Source organism: Centruroides sculpturatus, unplaced genomic scaffold, assembly GCF_000671375.1.
Source record: "Centruroides sculpturatus isolate CEXI.00-Female unplaced genomic scaffold, Cexi_2.0 scaffold712, whole genome shotgun sequence".
In the NCBI taxonomy this organism is placed as follows: Eukaryota; Metazoa; Arthropoda; class Arachnida; order Scorpiones; family Buthidae; genus Centruroides; species Centruroides sculpturatus.
Genome location: NW_019384904.1, coordinates 150,003 through 167,809, shown reverse-complemented (window position 1 = coordinate 167,809; position 17,807 = coordinate 150,003). Strand labels below are relative to the sequence as shown.

The 17,807-nt window shown below is 26.5% G+C and overlaps 1 protein-coding gene across 1 annotated transcript in view; it reads right to left on the bottom strand.

Moving 5' to 3' along the window:
• LOC111631548 (Down syndrome cell adhesion molecule-like protein Dscam2) overlaps positions 1-17,352 on the bottom strand; it is a 170,899-nt gene extending 153,547 nt beyond the window's left edge. The window contains exons 1-2 of the mRNA XM_023375805.1: positions 16,280-17,352; positions 15,314-15,634 (exon numbers count right to left, since the gene is read on the bottom strand). Of these exons, the coding sequence (XP_023231573.1) occupies positions 15,314-15,634; positions 16,280-16,334 (376 nt within the window). The 5' untranslated portion in view covers positions 16,335-17,352. The remainder of the gene's footprint in view (positions 1-15,313; positions 15,635-16,279) is intronic.
• Positions 17,353-17,807: the final 455 nt, after the last annotated feature.

Sequence of the window (17,807 nt, the reverse complement as noted above, 5' to 3'; positions counted from 1 at the left end):
TTTCGTATCAATGAAATAGTTTGTGAATGAGGAAAATATAAGTTTATTTTTCGTGTTAGATTACCTGATTAATTACTTGTCCGACTGTACCGAACCAGTTTCCATTCTCGTCTTGTTTCCCAAAGAACTCTGGTAACGGTTCCACAACCCGATAGCTACGAAATAATTTAAACAAAACAACTTACAAAACAAAAAACCCATTAATAATCGAAATAAAATTCATACCTGAAATTCAATTTATCGTGAATTATTTTAAAGGTGTTGTAAAATAATCCTCCTAATATTTGTTTGCTATTTTTGTCTATCTGAAGAAGGTTGGGATGCTAAAATAAATTTAATTTTTAAGTAAAATAACAATAGTAAAATAAATGTATTTAGTAAAGAGAATATTACATTGATTCCCGCTATCTTCCAAACGTAACTTTTGTTCATCTTCCCGTACTAAAAACATTAAGTAATTTAAATAAACAAAAGAAATAAAGTAATTTTTAGAATACGTAATTGATTAATTGATTTAAATAGATATTAATTAATTCTTTTAAAATGAATATAAATTTACTAAAATAAAATGACTCAATAATTTCTGTATTTAAGTTGTATAATCGTCTTATTTACGGTATTTATTTCATATTTCAGATGCACTTTGTCTGATGTCCCTTAATTTAAATTTAGAATATGTCTTAAATTGAAAGGTAATTTTTTTAGTTTGGATATTCATTATCGCTCTTCGAAAATACCAAAAAGCTTTTATGATATATAAAAGCTTTTTGGTATTTTTTCTTTTATTTTTTCTATTAATTTTACTTTACTCTTAGAAATATAAGTACAGTACTGTAGAGCGTCGATTATCTGAATCATAAATATATTTAAATTACAAAAACAAAAATTATAATTTGATACTAATACAGCATGATTTTAATTCCACATATAACACTTTTTTTAATTTCAGTTTTTTTAGAATAAACAAAGCTGCTTTAAGTAGTATTTTTTCTTTTATTTTTTTCCTCCTGAAATTTAAGAAAGGCTAATAGGAAAGTATATTACAAACATTAGGAAGAATAATGGTAAACAATAAATTTAAGAGATAATTTGGATGGTAACATAAGAAAACAAAATAAATTTCTTTAAAAATTGTTCAAATTTTTACAATATTGAATTTCACAATTTTATATGATATTATTTCATACTTTAATGCGTTTATTAAAGTTAAAAATGAAATAAAATATCTTTAAAAATAATGAAAGTAAGAAATAATGATGTAAAATGTATCTATAATTATTTTAAATAAACTATCATATATCTTGGTATAGTTATTAACAAATAGGTTAAAACTTATATAAGATTTTTATAATTAACAATGTTAAATTTTTTAAAACAGAAAAGAAAAACAGATTTTATTGATTTCCCCCCTAATTTTTGGAAATAAGAGAAAGAGATTTAGGAAAATTGACTTAAAATTTTCCAAACAGTTTTGTAACTTAATAGTAAAGCTATGACATGCAATTTTAGTTTAAAACCGATCATATATCTAATCTGTAATTTTATATATGAAATATGATAGCCAATCAATATACTCAAAAATCCACTAAAAGACTACAAAACAAGAATTTCTTGTGCTAAAGTAAGGGTTTTTAAATAAATGGATTATATATTATCCGGTTAAAAATATATAAACATTGAGAACGAATACAATGNTACACTGGACTTCTCTGGACCAATATAAGACAAACATCTATCATCTGATTAAAGACTATCAGACAGTGCCTCGGTGACTCTTGTCTTGGTTGCTGTGGGCTCGGTAGAGCTTATAAGAATGGGTGTGACAGCTACAATCACTTACAACACTGACTTCTTATTATCGGTTGACACGTTTTTCTAAAAAATTTGTTTTTATCTCTCCCAGTCGTGCCTTCTATCTCTTCTACTGGCCACTTTCTACATGCAATGGGAGGAGATAGGACAGCTGGCAAAAGAATACTCTTTTAAAAACAAAGATTTATATATATATATATATATATAAAGAAATTGATCTTGATGAAATTTTTTTATGGGCAATATACAAGTTATTGAAAAGGAAATTCTGTTATTGTCTTATCAGCTTTCATTACTTTTGGTGAAGTAATAACATCGTCGATTTGTCTAACAGTTCCTTTCATATGGTGCTGTCAAGCGAAATTTTGGCCAATCAACCTTTCAGAAAACCTTTAAGACAAGAAGACAGGAAGTGTAGAAGAATATTCTGACATATTCTACTCGACAATATCAATGAGGAAAGGAAATGGATAGGACAAGAAAGAAAGCTGACTTTTTTTTTTTTTTTTTATCTTCTTTTTGTTCCTTTCACATTATCAATTACCTCAACAGAAAGTAATTACGGGAAATAAATGGAGAATAAATTCTATTGTTCAGAAATAAATAATAGATTTCCATCTTACCTCTATATTTACATAATTAGAAAAAAAATTTTAATTTAATTAATATCAGTGGGAGTGATAATTTAAACCATTCTTTAAGAACTTTGTGAATTTTTTTTTTGCATTAATTATTAAAGTATTTCACATTTAAAAATTTTTCTAATCACATTAACACATTTTCTAATAATTAAAAATAAAAATTTTATGACATTTGTTCAACTTGTATATTTTATCATACATTTACATTATTTAAAAATTTTAATCACCTTAATGATTTACATGACTTTTTTTGGAAATTTTAATTTTTACAGGAAATTTATTATTGAATAATTACAACAAATGATTTTTATTAATATTTATGTAACATTCTTATACTGAATGTGTTCAAAATTATATAAAGAGAGCAGATTTATTCATGTCAAGTTCTATTTTTCATGGTATTAAACTTGTTAAAATAAAAACTTTTAATTTTTAATGAGTTTGATTCTTGTATAAAGTATATTAATTATTAAATAAAATTTTCAATTCTTGCATATTTTATCACTTTAATAATTATATTAACTTCTTTGTTCCTTACTTTACTTAATAAATTTTGAAATTTAATATATAGTATTAAGAAATAACTTATATAATTATTTACAATTTATTTAAATCACTTATAACATTTTGTAATGATCAAAGTCCAATTTTAATTAATTAAAATTCTATTTCCTTGTTAATCGTGTTAAAATTTTCATATTACAGTATTTTACAAATTTAATGATAATTAAAAATAAATATTAAAGCTTTATTTAATAGTTTAAACATTGAAAATAGTGATTTTAATGTTTTAAAAATAAGAATTTTATATATTTGAACTACTAATTGAACTTTTAATTTTTAAATTCATATTATAAAAATAAATATAAATTATTTAATATTTTTAAAGCAATTTAATATTCAGAATATCTTAAACCTATAAAGAAGTAAACACATTAGTAAACACATTAGCATAATTATAAATATAATATAAACACACTTTATAACTAAAATTTATCTAATTACCTTTATAATGGTAATTATTTTATTATATAATTTATAAATATCGTTGCTTATTATTTATAAAATAAATATAAGTAATAAAACAAATTACTATTTTATTACTTATATTCATTTTAAAGTATTTGTGAAAGTTAAATTAAACTTGTTGCTGATTAAATTTTAATTTAAGCATTTTAAAAATTTATTAATCATTATATATATATCATATTAGCGCCTTTTTTCGTAATAACCAAAAATTAGAAATTTTATGAGATTGTAACCAATGTAGTTTGTCAACGTTTTCAATCTTTTTGATATTCCTTAACAATATTACTTTTACTACTCTTGTAGGGTATCTAGGGAAATATTTTCTACGCTAGTTTCATGAACGTTAAGAAACTGAGAAGAAATCACGAAGTAATATTGCCTTCCTACACTACGTGATCGCATACATTTTTAAATGGAAAAGTTTTCTTGGATAGAGAATATAATATATATAATATCAAAAAAGTTGGTAAAGACAAGCTTAAAAATTTGATAAATTAGTTCGTTGTCATGATGGATTATATTACTGTTATATTTAATTACGTATAGGAATAATGATAACACATAAAAAATAATAATATTTAAACTTCTATATAAAGGAAAGTTCTTTTTTATACTGGACTTTTTACTCAAGGAAAAGACTGTCAACTTTTCTTCTAAAGACTTTCTTTTTTTAAAGCAGTGCTATTAAATTACTTTTGCTTCAATAACCCAAGAAACTATGGAATTTGTATTTGAGTCACGTCTCGCTTTTTCTGCAAATATCAAACAAAAGTCGTTGGATTGTTGCACGAAAATCAAACAATGATTCCATTGTGCGATTATGAAAAGTTAGAGAATACTTTTTATAAGAAAAAGTATAAGTATAATAAGAAAAAATAATTCGATTGAATTTCAGATATAAAGTAAAAGTTTAAATAAAGATTATATTATAAATAATTCAAATATAAGGAAAAATATCACGATGCGGTAAGAAATGCAGAGAAGAGATTGGTGTTTAAAATTGTAATTATTCACACGAAATTAAATTCAAGTTTTTAGAAATACGTAATATTTTGTATCAAACGATATAAAACGAAACTTATTACATAAGTAATAAAGAATATAGTGATATATAATTAAAAATTCCACAAATTTTGTTATAAATGCATTGTATACTTAACGTTGATTTGATAGTTCTGCATGCATAAAGTAGGGAAAACTCAGCCCGTTATATTTAAGATTCTGAGCTATGTAACGACATCCATAAAGTACATTGCCAAGAAAGCAAAGGTTTCAGTCAACAAGTTTGGATAGAAGCCATTGGAGCACTTTCCAGTTGGTTGGCCCGTAAAAAAGACGTTAGGAAAGAAAACAGCCTCTGAAAAGAAAATTAAGGACAATCTCACACAAATGCTACCGAAGATAAAAGGAAATAGATAAATGCATCGTTCTTTACTTCTTAAATGCAATTATGTTCAGCTCAAAGAATCTAATGTTCTTTTTGTATAAGTTGAAGATCTTTTATCATAGATCATGTGTAAAAACATCACTGGCCATTCTAAACAGCTGTCTCTCTTTCTTTTAGCTTAACTTTATTTCCAATGGCCATCTGTTTAAATAATGGATAGTCGAGCATCTCTTTTGGGATCAAATTTCACCGAATCTCATCATACAGTCGACTGATTGTTGTTTTACTCAGTTTATTCTTTGTAACTTGTTGTGATACTTATCCACTTGCTACGAAATATGAATAAGTTTGTTTCTATTGGTCTAAACAATAATACTTTCTATAGGATACATACACTAGTACATAAAGAAAATGAATAAATATTTAAAAAATATTTTTAATACGACTTTGTTAAAAATCGATAGAGATTACATACTTTGTTTATTTTGATAATTTTATGTAATGTTTTTGAAGATTATTCATGCTGATCGCGAAAGACGAAAGATGATAAAGTAAAATGAAATTTTCTAGAGGATTACATTCATTATATTTACGAAAATTCTAATTAGAATTGTAAATTAATTGTTTTATTATATTTTTCTAGGTTTACTTACGAATAATTTATGCATTTACCAATTTAATACCTTCATTTTATCTGTTATTTTCAGTGTTCCGGAAGAATTAAATGCATGAAAGTATAATATTAATTAGAATTTTATTATAAAAATTTTAATGAAAATTTTATGCGTTTAAACTTGAAATTATTATCTAAGATATTAGATTAAAAAAGTACGGAATGAAATTCGACACTAGGCCCAGCAGGTGGAACGTGATGACACAAAATATCAAGAAAATTACAAAAAGTCAATTATTCAAGTAACTCTTTTTAAAGATAAAATTTCCTGCAGGTATGGCGCCAGACTAAAAGGAGATGATTAAAAATGGAGAAGATTGATATGTAGATGAGAAAGATGTGATGAAAAATCCCCAACAGCTTGGCACTGTATAGATGACTTTATTATCTCCGCTGCTTAGTACTGCGTAGCGAACCATGACAAGAGAGAAAGGAGTGCGAAAAGAAATTTATTGTTAGAGACAAGCTTAGAAACCTTTGGTCAAAAAGAACCTATTCACCAATCGTTCAGTTGAGACGCGCGCCTTAAGACAATGCTCTTCTTGACAAGACCATCTTAATTGATGTTTATTGGACTGAAAGTATCGTGAATGTAGTATGTGATATTTAAAAAAGGCTTCGAGTCTTGACGAACACAGGAAGCTCATTAAATCTTTTTTGATGATCACCTATCTGTGGCAGGTAACGACTGCTAACTTGTCCTGCACAATGGAAACTCATTAAACATTAGTCTGTAGTTGAAAGTCGCGAAGTGGGCAAGCTGGGATGGAAAGATAAGATAACAGACAATTAATCACTGGTTTCTTACAACTAAGTCGGAGGATTAGTTAAGTTGAATCACGAATACTAGCAATGTCATTTTGTAAAAAATTCATTCGCATTTGTTTTATTGTATCAATGCTTATTACATGTATTAAACAATGAAGTTTTGCTCTTTTCTCTAATAAAAGTTTAAAAATAATTCTCCACGGGTATAAAATAACCTTATTTTTAACATAATAATAATAATCTAATGTCATAAACCATTTAAGTTTGAAACATGATAAATTTAAGTAATACTTTATAAATTATTTATTAGAATATTCTCTCTGCGTTTAATTGAAATTCTTAAGGTATTTATAATTATTTTTTAACATGAAACATAAAACTTTCTATATATAGCTAAGCTATTCTGTTCTGTAAAGCCCACCTGCTATATTTATAGATGTCTTATTAATTATACAAAGGTGCTCCTTGGCATTGTATAATGGTTTATTATAGCGGTCTATTAAAATAAAATGATTACACACAACGAGTATTTCATGGACATTTTACATTTGCATATGATCGTCTAATTGGATTCGAATAATAGTTAAAGACTAGAGCTGAATGAACTGAATTCATTTCTAACTCCAATGACTAATTAGGGTATCTAGATTGATTAACCAACTTAGTTTACTCTTTGCTAGAGATAATAAGGTATTATATTATGTTGCAGCATTGTTAGGAGTTAAATGATCTGTCTCTGTACATGGATACAGTAATGAGTAGAGATGAAACCGAATTAAGAAAGCAGTTCTTCTTCATTAAATTGGAAGAAAACGCTACTGTTAGACTAATTATTTTGCCATATATATATTATTTACTAATTTACCGTTGTTAATTTATTTACAAAGTCTTTACTTCAGAACTATACATAGATTTACATGTATGTTAATTAAATATTTAATATTACAGATAAGATCTACATTGAATGACCTGATATTCGTAATAATAAAAGTAAAAAATGATGCTTAATAATATAAGACATTTAATAACAGAATGGAATTAAGTATTTACATTTAAAAAAATCCAAGAAAAATTATTCAGCATCTGTCAAATCAGATAAATTATTACTTCAGAGATATGATTTATGGCTTCTACATCAATCACGAACAATGTATTTTGGAAAATTGTATGACAAACATTATCTAAACATTTCAATAAAAAAGTAATTTTATTTGTTGATATACTTCATCGTTTTTTTATTTATTTATTTTTCTCTTTTACAAAAATTGTATAAACGTACTATTACATATATTTATAACATAAACTTACATATATATAACATACATATAATTTCGGTATCATATTTATATCAATTTATTCATCAATCAGGTTCACAAAAGAAATTAAATGAAAATTTTTTGTGGAGTAAAGAATGTTATACATCAACCTATAAAATCGAATTGTGATTTTTTTAAACAGGAAAATGTACTTTAAAAAATAATAAAATATGCGAAATAATATATATTTTTCGAAAGTAATAAAACGTAATATTAAACTCCTCACGAAATGTTATCAAGAAATAAAATATTTCTGAACCTATCAAATTTCAAATTTTCCTATTTGTTATTGTTGAAAGTCTTAAATGGATATTGACCGATCAATATCTTACATATTTTTCTACATTAAAAAAAAAACCTCTATTATAAAATCAAAGCACGCTGCGATCCAAAATAATTTCCCAATAAATTCCTCTAATTTAACGACTTGTCGCATTACAAAAATATAAAAAAAAGTTCTTTATTCTTTGATTCTTTCACATGAATAATTTATAAAAATGTACTTTTTTTAATTTTAATTATTTAAAAAAATATACAAATTCTGTAAATAATGTAAATGAATAGTCATTTAGAATATTTTTTAACCTTATTGTGTTATGGTTCCTTTCAGAGAGTTTCTAAAAAAAACTTTTTTAAGGTTCATTATATTATATAGAAAAAAAATTTAAAGAAACTTTGATGCTTTCGTTTCTTAGGATATATTTTTATTTTCTTTTTTCTTAGGTTTCTATTTGAAGGATTTTTCGTCAGGTGCAACTGAAAGCTAAATAAGATTGACGTTAAACTAAGTAAGTTCCTAAGTCCAACCCACTTTATCTAAGATAAATTTCACTGTTTTGAAGTTTTAAGTTATACAAAATTTTAATTTTTATAAACAAGCAAACATATACAATACATTTATAAAAAATAAAAAAAATATATTATATAAAACTTCTGATATATAGTGAAGGAAACATTTTATATTTATGATTATTATTTAGCAATCTAAACACGATACAAAATTAGAATTAATGGCGATAATAAAATATTACTGAAGTCGTTCTTTTTTTCATAATTTTAAAGAAAATACGATCCTATAAATTTTAATACGTGTCGCAATTCTAGTACCAAGGCTTGTGGGTGCCACGAGGATATCTTTTACTAGGATAATTTGTTGAATATATATATTTTCTTCCCCAAAAACTCTATTCAACATATAAAGATTACTATCTACATTTTTGATGAAGAGAGAAAAAATTATATTTTCAAGAGATTTTTTACTTCTCCTCGTGCATTTCTAGTTTGGACGTATTTATGAATAAATTCTGATTTTTTCTAATAAGAAATCTCAATACATTCAAATATCCAAGCTTTCAGAATATCAAAATTAGTCTATCCTCATATTAAAATAAGATATTCACGTCATGAAAATATTCAAAAATTCAATTCAGAAATTATTTTTTATTTATTTTAAAACTTTATTCTTAATGTAAATATTTTAAATTTTAAACAAACTTACTTCAAGACTGATTTAAATTTAAATTTAAAATGATACATGTTTTAATATATATATATACCGTACTGTACATATATATATTGACAGAATATGTAATTTTTTTACTTTTTTTCTTATAATTTAAGTTAGTAATCATTCGTATGAGATAAATTTAAACTTTTAAAGATCATCGAAATGACCTAACTTATATAAACAACCATTACTTAAGTCGTGTTCTGATAAACGAATCCAATAAGCCGTATATAGTTTTGGTGACAGGAAATAGAGGCAAGGTTGTCCTAACTAAAGTTTGGTGGAGACTAATCATTAGATAAACACATCAATATAGTCGTGTTATCCTTCAATCGGGGAAGCACTCTTGATCCTTTAATTTCCCTATTAATTTTCATCATACTAAATTTCCTAATTCTAATAGTGACACATTCGAAGATATGTCAGAATATACCAGGAGACATTTACCCCGTTTAGACCAAATTTCACAATGATGTCACTTAAAAACTGGATTCAATATTCATTTACTTTTCAGATGCATTTCGGACATTTATATACTTTGAAATCTCTCTTCAGTTATTAAAAAAATTTACTGAAAAAAATAATTAACAGAATTCTCATATATATCAAATACAGTTTACTTTTAATCTTTAATGTTCCATTCGTTGTTGTCGATTAACTTTTAAATAAACGTGTATGTTCGATACTTCTAAATAGTACCCTTTTTTTTAAACCTTAAAATATCGTGAAGATTAAATATCAAAAACTATAAACATTTCAAATTTCAAACAAAAGTGATATTCTTTACTATCATATTTTTACTTCAGTTCAATTTTCTACAATACACCGTATAACACCAACAAAGAGAGTTTTTTTTATCGCTGCAATACCCCATTTTAAATCGTAAAGCAGCACTATTACACAATACAGAAAATAAGAATCTGTAAATTTGAATAAAAATTATTTCTTAATTTTATAAATATGTTTAAAGTAACATTTATTGTATTTACAATAATGGCAATCGAGTTTAAATACGTCCAGGTTATAAACACTTGTTTTGTGTCTTATTCTTCTGTATACTGTAAAATTTAAAATGCTGTATTGAAGCAATAGGAAACTTCCTTTGTTATGTTACACGATGTATCACAGAAAATTGAACCGAATTGAAAATATGATAGTAAAGAATGTCACTTTTGTTTGAAATTTAAAATGTTTATTGTTTTTGATATTTAATCTTCACTATAAGTTTAAAACAGTTAGCTTTTAGAAGTGTAATAGCATGCATGTTTATTTAAAAGTTAATCTATATGTAAAATGTTCTACAATTTGCCAAAAACGAATGGTACATTAAAATTAAATGTATAACTTATTTGATATATAGTATGTAAGAATTCTATTAATTATTTTTTCAGTAAATCTTTTTGATGATAACTGAAGAGGGATTTCAAAGTATATGAATGTCTGAAATGCGTCTGAAAACTCAATAAATATTCAATCCAGTTTTTAAGTGGTCTGATTGCAAAAGTTTGTTTAAACAGAAAAATTCTTCTGATACACATACTTTAAATTTCCTAAATTTATATAACGGAAATTTAACTTTAGAGATCGTTTTATTAACAATATAACTACAGTAATTTAACCAGTTTTATAAAATTTTTAAATTTTTGCAAAACTCGGAAGTTTTAAGTAGAAGAAAGAGAAAAATTTTCTTCTGGAAACTTAGCATCGATCTATTTATATGTAAGTTGGTCAATAAAGCGAGGATCCATTTTAGTACGCTAATGACGAGAACGATATTATGATTAAAGTCAGGCACGCAACAAGAGGGAAAAGAAGCCAACATCCAATCTTCAGTTGGCCACAAAGATAGGATAGGTAGATGTTCTTTCGTACTACCAATTTTTCCCCTTTTGGCGATATCTGCCCAGGGAAAATCTAGTCGTCACTTCCTAATCGATATATCGAGAAGAGATCAGTTGGAGTGACAGAAATGATAAGCCAGGCTGTTGTACAACTCCCTTTCTCACTGACATATCAGTTTGGTACGAAACCGGTTGACAAAGTAGGAAATTTTGCTGACTTTGCGGTGACATAGCGGTTTCTTTAGTTTTTCTTTTTTCAAGCAAAAGAATACATTGTTAAAATAATAATGAATAATCTTTTTTCCATATCTGATGCCATTCCATTAAAAATTCCAGTGAACTCACCATAAATTTAATTTTAAAAAAATTCACGATCGTATCTTTTCATTAATTCTAAAATTTTACTAAATTATCCCAAATTTTTCACAAAAAATTATTCTGAAATTTTATTATACAAAATTATGGAATTTCCGTTCATTTAAAATCGATATTAGTTTCACGAAGTAAAGATTTATGATTAGAAAAATTCAATAATTCTTGGGTAATTATCAATTTTTACCAATTTTATCCTTATTTTCTATTAAAAAAATATTTAATATTTTTACTAAGCTATAAATTAAATTAAGAAAAAAATTAGATAATAAATATCTTCTATTGAAAATTCATAATTAAAATTCGTTTCTTGAATTTAAGTAACCTATATTAAAATTATTTTGTCATTTTAAACTTAATTCTATCTGCATATTTATTAGAGAGAAGAGGAAAAAAAATAAAATTTTTAGTAGAAAAATCCAATAATTTACTAAAATAATCTCGAATTTTCATTAAAATAATAGCAAATTTTCAGTAAATTGCAAGCATTATAAACCTCATCTAGTAGTAATTTACGATTATACTAGGAATTTGTATAATCGTAAATTTTCCTAGTTTGAAGTCATATTAATTTCCTTCAGTAATTATTCAATTTTTAATTATAGTTTTACATAAATAGAAAAAGAAGATTTAAAAGAAAAACAAATTTATTATTATTATTTTTTTTAAATCTCAGATAAAAAATAAATGAAAAATTTTCATCTAAATAATTATAAAGTGCATTTTAATTAAATGACATTTAAACATTACAGGTGGGAATCGTGTTATGATTAAAATCTAAATATAGAAAATATTTTTAAGAAAAATAAAATGAAACTTGAAATTTTCTGGATTTTATTTTAAAAGATAACGACATTTTAAACTTTCTTATTTCAGAAAGGAAGTAGTAGAAAATTGGAACTTTAATTATTCCATTATTGTGTAAAATTCTACCGAAGACAACAATTCAAATAATTTCCTGTTCGTGCACACTTCCGCATTAAAGACAGGAAATAAAAGTTCAAACAAAAGCTTATTCGAATACGTAAATCTAATTTAAAAAAATAGATATATACATATATAAGAAATATTTAAACATAGATAACATTTCATAAATCACATTGGTTTCCATTAAAAAAAGTTTATAATATTTAATCTAGTCCAAATTTGCATTCTGTGTAGATAGTATTACATCACGCTTTAATTAGCAACCATTTATTGAGAAGTATTTTTTTTTCTTAATTTATGGAAATATATCATATCAAAGAATTGTAATTTCGCTCTTTCCATAATGTTAACATCTATCTACTTCCTAATTAATTCTGACACTGACTAATTCAGGACACGACTCGAGACACGCCTCGCTTCAAATGTCAGGTGGTCAACAGAGAAATGTACTCAAATATATCCATTAGTTTATTGTAGAAAATCATTTCTAGATTCCTTATATGTCCTAGTTAAGATTTCTGTGCTACTTGTTAAATTAACTAGTTTTCGAACAGCTAAATCTTGGTGTTAAACATGGAGATGTAGGGATATTTGTTGAACGCCATCAACATCGCCTTAATCATTTTTAAAAGTAACACTTTGGGTGGATAAATCATCATTTATCTCCGTATGAGGGAGGACATAATGAACTCGGGTTGTGCGATCACCAAAATGAATTTAAAATCTACTTCTGATGAGCAGAATTAAGCGCTTAAAAAATGAGCATTCGATCATTATGCTAAAGTATGCGACTTAAATAAATTTCTAATCTTTCATGCAATTTAAATTATATATATATATATATCCATGACCTGATGAAGTGTAAAGGTTGCTTTAAATATTTAAATAAAGAAAAATATTAATATAGTTAACGCGAAAATAGTTGCTAAATTAAAGTTTCAATCTCTTTCTCACATTATATATTAAACATTTAAATTTAAAGAAGAGTACTGTTTAAAAAAAAAGTAAAACAATAATTAATTTTTTCCTTGCTTTTCTCATTTAAGCAGTAAAATTAACGCAGAGATACGGAAAATTTTAATTACTAACATAAATTCTAGATGAGGTTGTTTCTTTATATTTTTAAAATTAGTCTTACAAGAATGCGGTTTTTAATATCTAAAAGGTCTGAAAAATCAAATTATTTATATAAGTTTAAGATGAAAACATTAATAATATATATAAATAAAGTTGAATGATTAATTAATTTTTTATTACAAATGGAAACTTTTTCTGTGAGAATAAGCTAAAATTTAATTATTAATTTTGAAAATAGAATATAATAATATTAATACACTTATATAATTAATTTTTTTCAATTACTATTATTAAATATAATATAATATTTTCTAACGATAATGATCTAAAAACTGGATTTTTATTATAAATAAAATAAAGTAACAAATTTAAATAATTACTTAATTATTATAAATGTAAACAATACAACACGTTTTATATAAAAATAATGTGATTTTACATAAAAATAATTTAAAGGTGAAGATTTTTAACAAGTATTTGATTCTATTCTAGTTTTCTTCATCTTTTGTCGTAACTAGACAGCTAGTGAGGTGTACGTCTTGCACCTTGTTTGCATTTAATTATGTTCTATTCTGTAAGCAGCGACTAGGCTGACAGCTAGCTAGTCACGTTGTCATTACCTAGCAGGGATATAGGAGAAAGCATCACAACCAAGGATAGGGCAAGATAATTAAGTGAAAAGTACGCTGAATTTCGAACTACTGATGACTAAGGTCGTAATTTACAGGAAACTGCTTCTTTCCCGCACTGAAAATTTAATTACCAAAACTCTCAACGTTGTTTTGTTTCCTCCATTTCCCAATTAAAAGCTGGACGACCAAATTACACAATAAATGTGACTATATTTGCCGAAAAGCGAACTAAAGATAGAAGTTTTAGTTAAATTGCATGAGCAAATATGTTTGCTCACAAGTTTTCTTTTACATAATATATACAAATATTTGTTTTGGAACTGTAAAAGAGATTTTTTTCCTCTTCGATTATTCATACATCGAAATTATACAAGCGTTATTAAATTTCAGTGCTTTTAATAGTAATCCTTCAAAAAATGAAAATATGAAACTACCCTCATTTCTATGCTAATTGAAAAAAATATACAGTACCAACAAAAAATGTTTTTGTAAGATCAAAGACTTTTTTAATGTTTTTGTTTGAACATCAATCATTAATTATTCAAAATTATCAGAGCCCACGTAGGAAGCTAAAAGCTGATAGGAAATGTAGAAACGTACGAAGTTTTGTATTATATTTGCATATCTTTAAGGTTTAATTCAATTAAATCAAACATTGTTCAGACTGTACGAGTGTTCTATGCTGATAAAATAATTCAATAAATTTAAGCATAATATTTAATTCATGCGTTTCGAATGCCTATTGTACATATCTCGACCAGAGCTACTTCAGTTTAATTTTCTCATATTGTTGCATTTCTCATAAACATATTGATTCAAAGATGTACATCAGGAATATTCAACGGATACAGGATGCGGAAAGAGTTGTAATTATACTGAATTTCGGTTAAACATTTCTTCTTTTTTTTTTCTTGTATCGTTTAGCTCGGTTAATTGCAATTATCGCGATGACTTTCTCATTGCCTGCGCGTTAAGAAATTCTTATCTCTTCTTGGTATAATTTAAGCGTGAATGAGCAACAAGAGTGTGGAGTTATGCCGTAAGGAATACGATGAAGTAATTCTAGTGACAGCACATTGATAACGTTGGGTATAATTAAATCAAACTCTTTATGCTAATGAGCAAGTTTAAGTAATAAATGAACCATGGAGACCATCTGTTGACTGCGGCTTACTTACCATGCAGTGTTAACAAAATACAAAAGATCGATCAGAAAGAACCGAGAAAACTTTAATTGGAATTTTGCCAATGAAAAAAAATTATTCTAAAATTTTCATAATTTATGTAGCGTAATTTTAGATACGGAAAGGGAATTTGCAGTTATAACTCACCTGCTCTGACAATAACATCCCTACTTCCGATTGTCCCAGCAACATTGCTTGCCACACACCTGTAGACAGCTGAATGGACGTCTTGCCTATAATCCTCGGCAGGAAAAGGTGAGAACACCAGAGATCCATCTGGTCTTATATGTCTCAATCCAGGTATATCTCCCACAGAAGAACCATCCTTTTTCATCCAACTTATTGAAGGTGTTGGAATACCACGAGCGGTACATGGTATTACGGTGCCGGTGGAGTTAAGAAAATCTATTCTGCTGGCTGGTTCCATAACAAAAGAAGGACCCACCCTATCATGATTTGCAGAAAAAGCTGGGAAAAAACAAATAAATTCTAAGAAAAGAACACAGTATGCAAAAAAAAATAGTTTTATTTATTACTAAGAACTTATAAACGTAAATCTTTCGAAAATGCACACGCTGTGCCTATATCCTACATATGCATGACCCAAAATGTTTTAAATTCCGTCCTAATGGATTTCAAGGACTTCGAAACTATATCAACAAAAAATATATTTAAAAAATGCTGCATTATAATAAAATAAAATAAATTACTTCGAATTTTTATTCGATATAAAAGTGAAAGCATCCATCAATAATAAATGCATAATATATAACTTTACAAACTTCTCTTTTTTAAAAAATATTCTTTGATCACGCTATCTAATAGAAATTCAAATTGAGAAAAAATACATAAAACTACCTTAACATTTTATTACTTTCAATTAAATGTATTTTAATTCAAATTTTGCGTTTTAAAACTAAACGAGAAAATAACATCCATGCAAAATTCCGATTCAAAACATAAATAGAAAACGAATTAAAAAAAAGAAGTTAACGGTTTATTACTATAAAAAAAGCATAAAACTTGAGATATTAATCTAATATAATTATCAAATTTCTAGTTTTGTAACTACTAAAAATCAATGGAGAAAAATTAAACACGTGCATATCTTACCTGAAGTAATCCAGAGAAAAATGAAAATTATATATTTCCACCACCAAGGTATCATGGCGTGAGGTATGTCACATCAACGTCACATAATTATTCCTAGTTGTTGTAGAGGCAGAAGTCCAAGCGAACAGTCACGAGGGTCAGAAACGAGCAACTGTTTAGAGCGAGAGTACCACCGACTGCCACTGCTTACTCACCCCCTTACTAGGCGCAGTGGCTTCAGCCCGACGATGCAGCCATCAATAACGGACTCACCATAGTTACGCCCCTGACAGCAACCCAGTGTCGAATTGCCTGTGGCCAATTATTAACAGATGTCAGTCAATGGTTGTCCGTTGTGTCTAGTCGAACTGTCCAGCACTCTCTAACTCTGACAGAGCTACAGTGAAATGGCACATCCGAACAGCTAGTGGGAGCACGCTAGGCGTTAGGCGCCAGCTGCCTCTGATGAGATTTTGCTATCCATTCACTTCTGTAAACCAATGCACCGCACGTTAAGAGGATTTTACATCTCGGTCTTAAGTTTCTTCTTCTTTTAATGCTAAAGATGCAGTAAGCTATCTCCATTGACCGAAAGGACAAGTTAAATCTTACGCTGCACCAAATGAACCTTTGTATAGTACCAATAAAAGCAGACTTGATACTGCGCTTGGTGGATTTTCTGCTTCACTTTCTATCGAATGATTAATGATATGCGAACAGTCGATCGTAAAACTTGACTAGGTAAAGTACAGTTGACTTAATAGATTTTTAGCCACAGTTGTTTAATATATTCCATTTCCCCTTTCTAGTCAGATCACCTTTAAGTTAAATTTCGTTTCTAAAGTAGCATATCCTTATTTTACAGTTGATTCGCTCCGATAATTATACGCGAATACTGTTCCTTTACAGCGTATAAATTATTGATCTCGATATTTTTATCTGAAACGTTTATATAAATTACAACTATTTATGTTTGAAAAATGCATATAAAATCCGATTAGATTGTAAATATAGCAAATATTTTTATCATGATAAACTGCTCAAAGGCTATCTAGAAAGAAAAATATAGCTTTATTGAAAATCTTCTTTATCCAGCTTTTTTATGCTAACTTTTAAATATGTTTTTAAACTTTTATATGTAGAATTCACATATATAAATGCATTTTCAAAATAAAATAGTCTATTCTATTTTTTAATTGCAACTTTTTACTAGTTTCTTAGCTTTGAAGTCTTTAAAATGATATTGGAAGGAAGGAAATGCTTATATTAGTCACCAGGAAGTTAACTATATTCTAATGTGTATATTAACAAATTAAAATAATAAAAAAATATGTATAAAAATGCTAAGATAGTCAGAAATAAATCACAGCGCTTGCTAGTCGCATTCAAAAATGTTCTTGCATCTGTCACCTTTTAACATACGGAATTAATGTCTTATGTTATAAACAAACCAGTTCCATTATTCATAAGGAAAGTCAAATTTTCAAGTCGTTACCGTGGCAACAGATCTTTGCGATCAATAAACTATATTGATTATTCTATATAAATA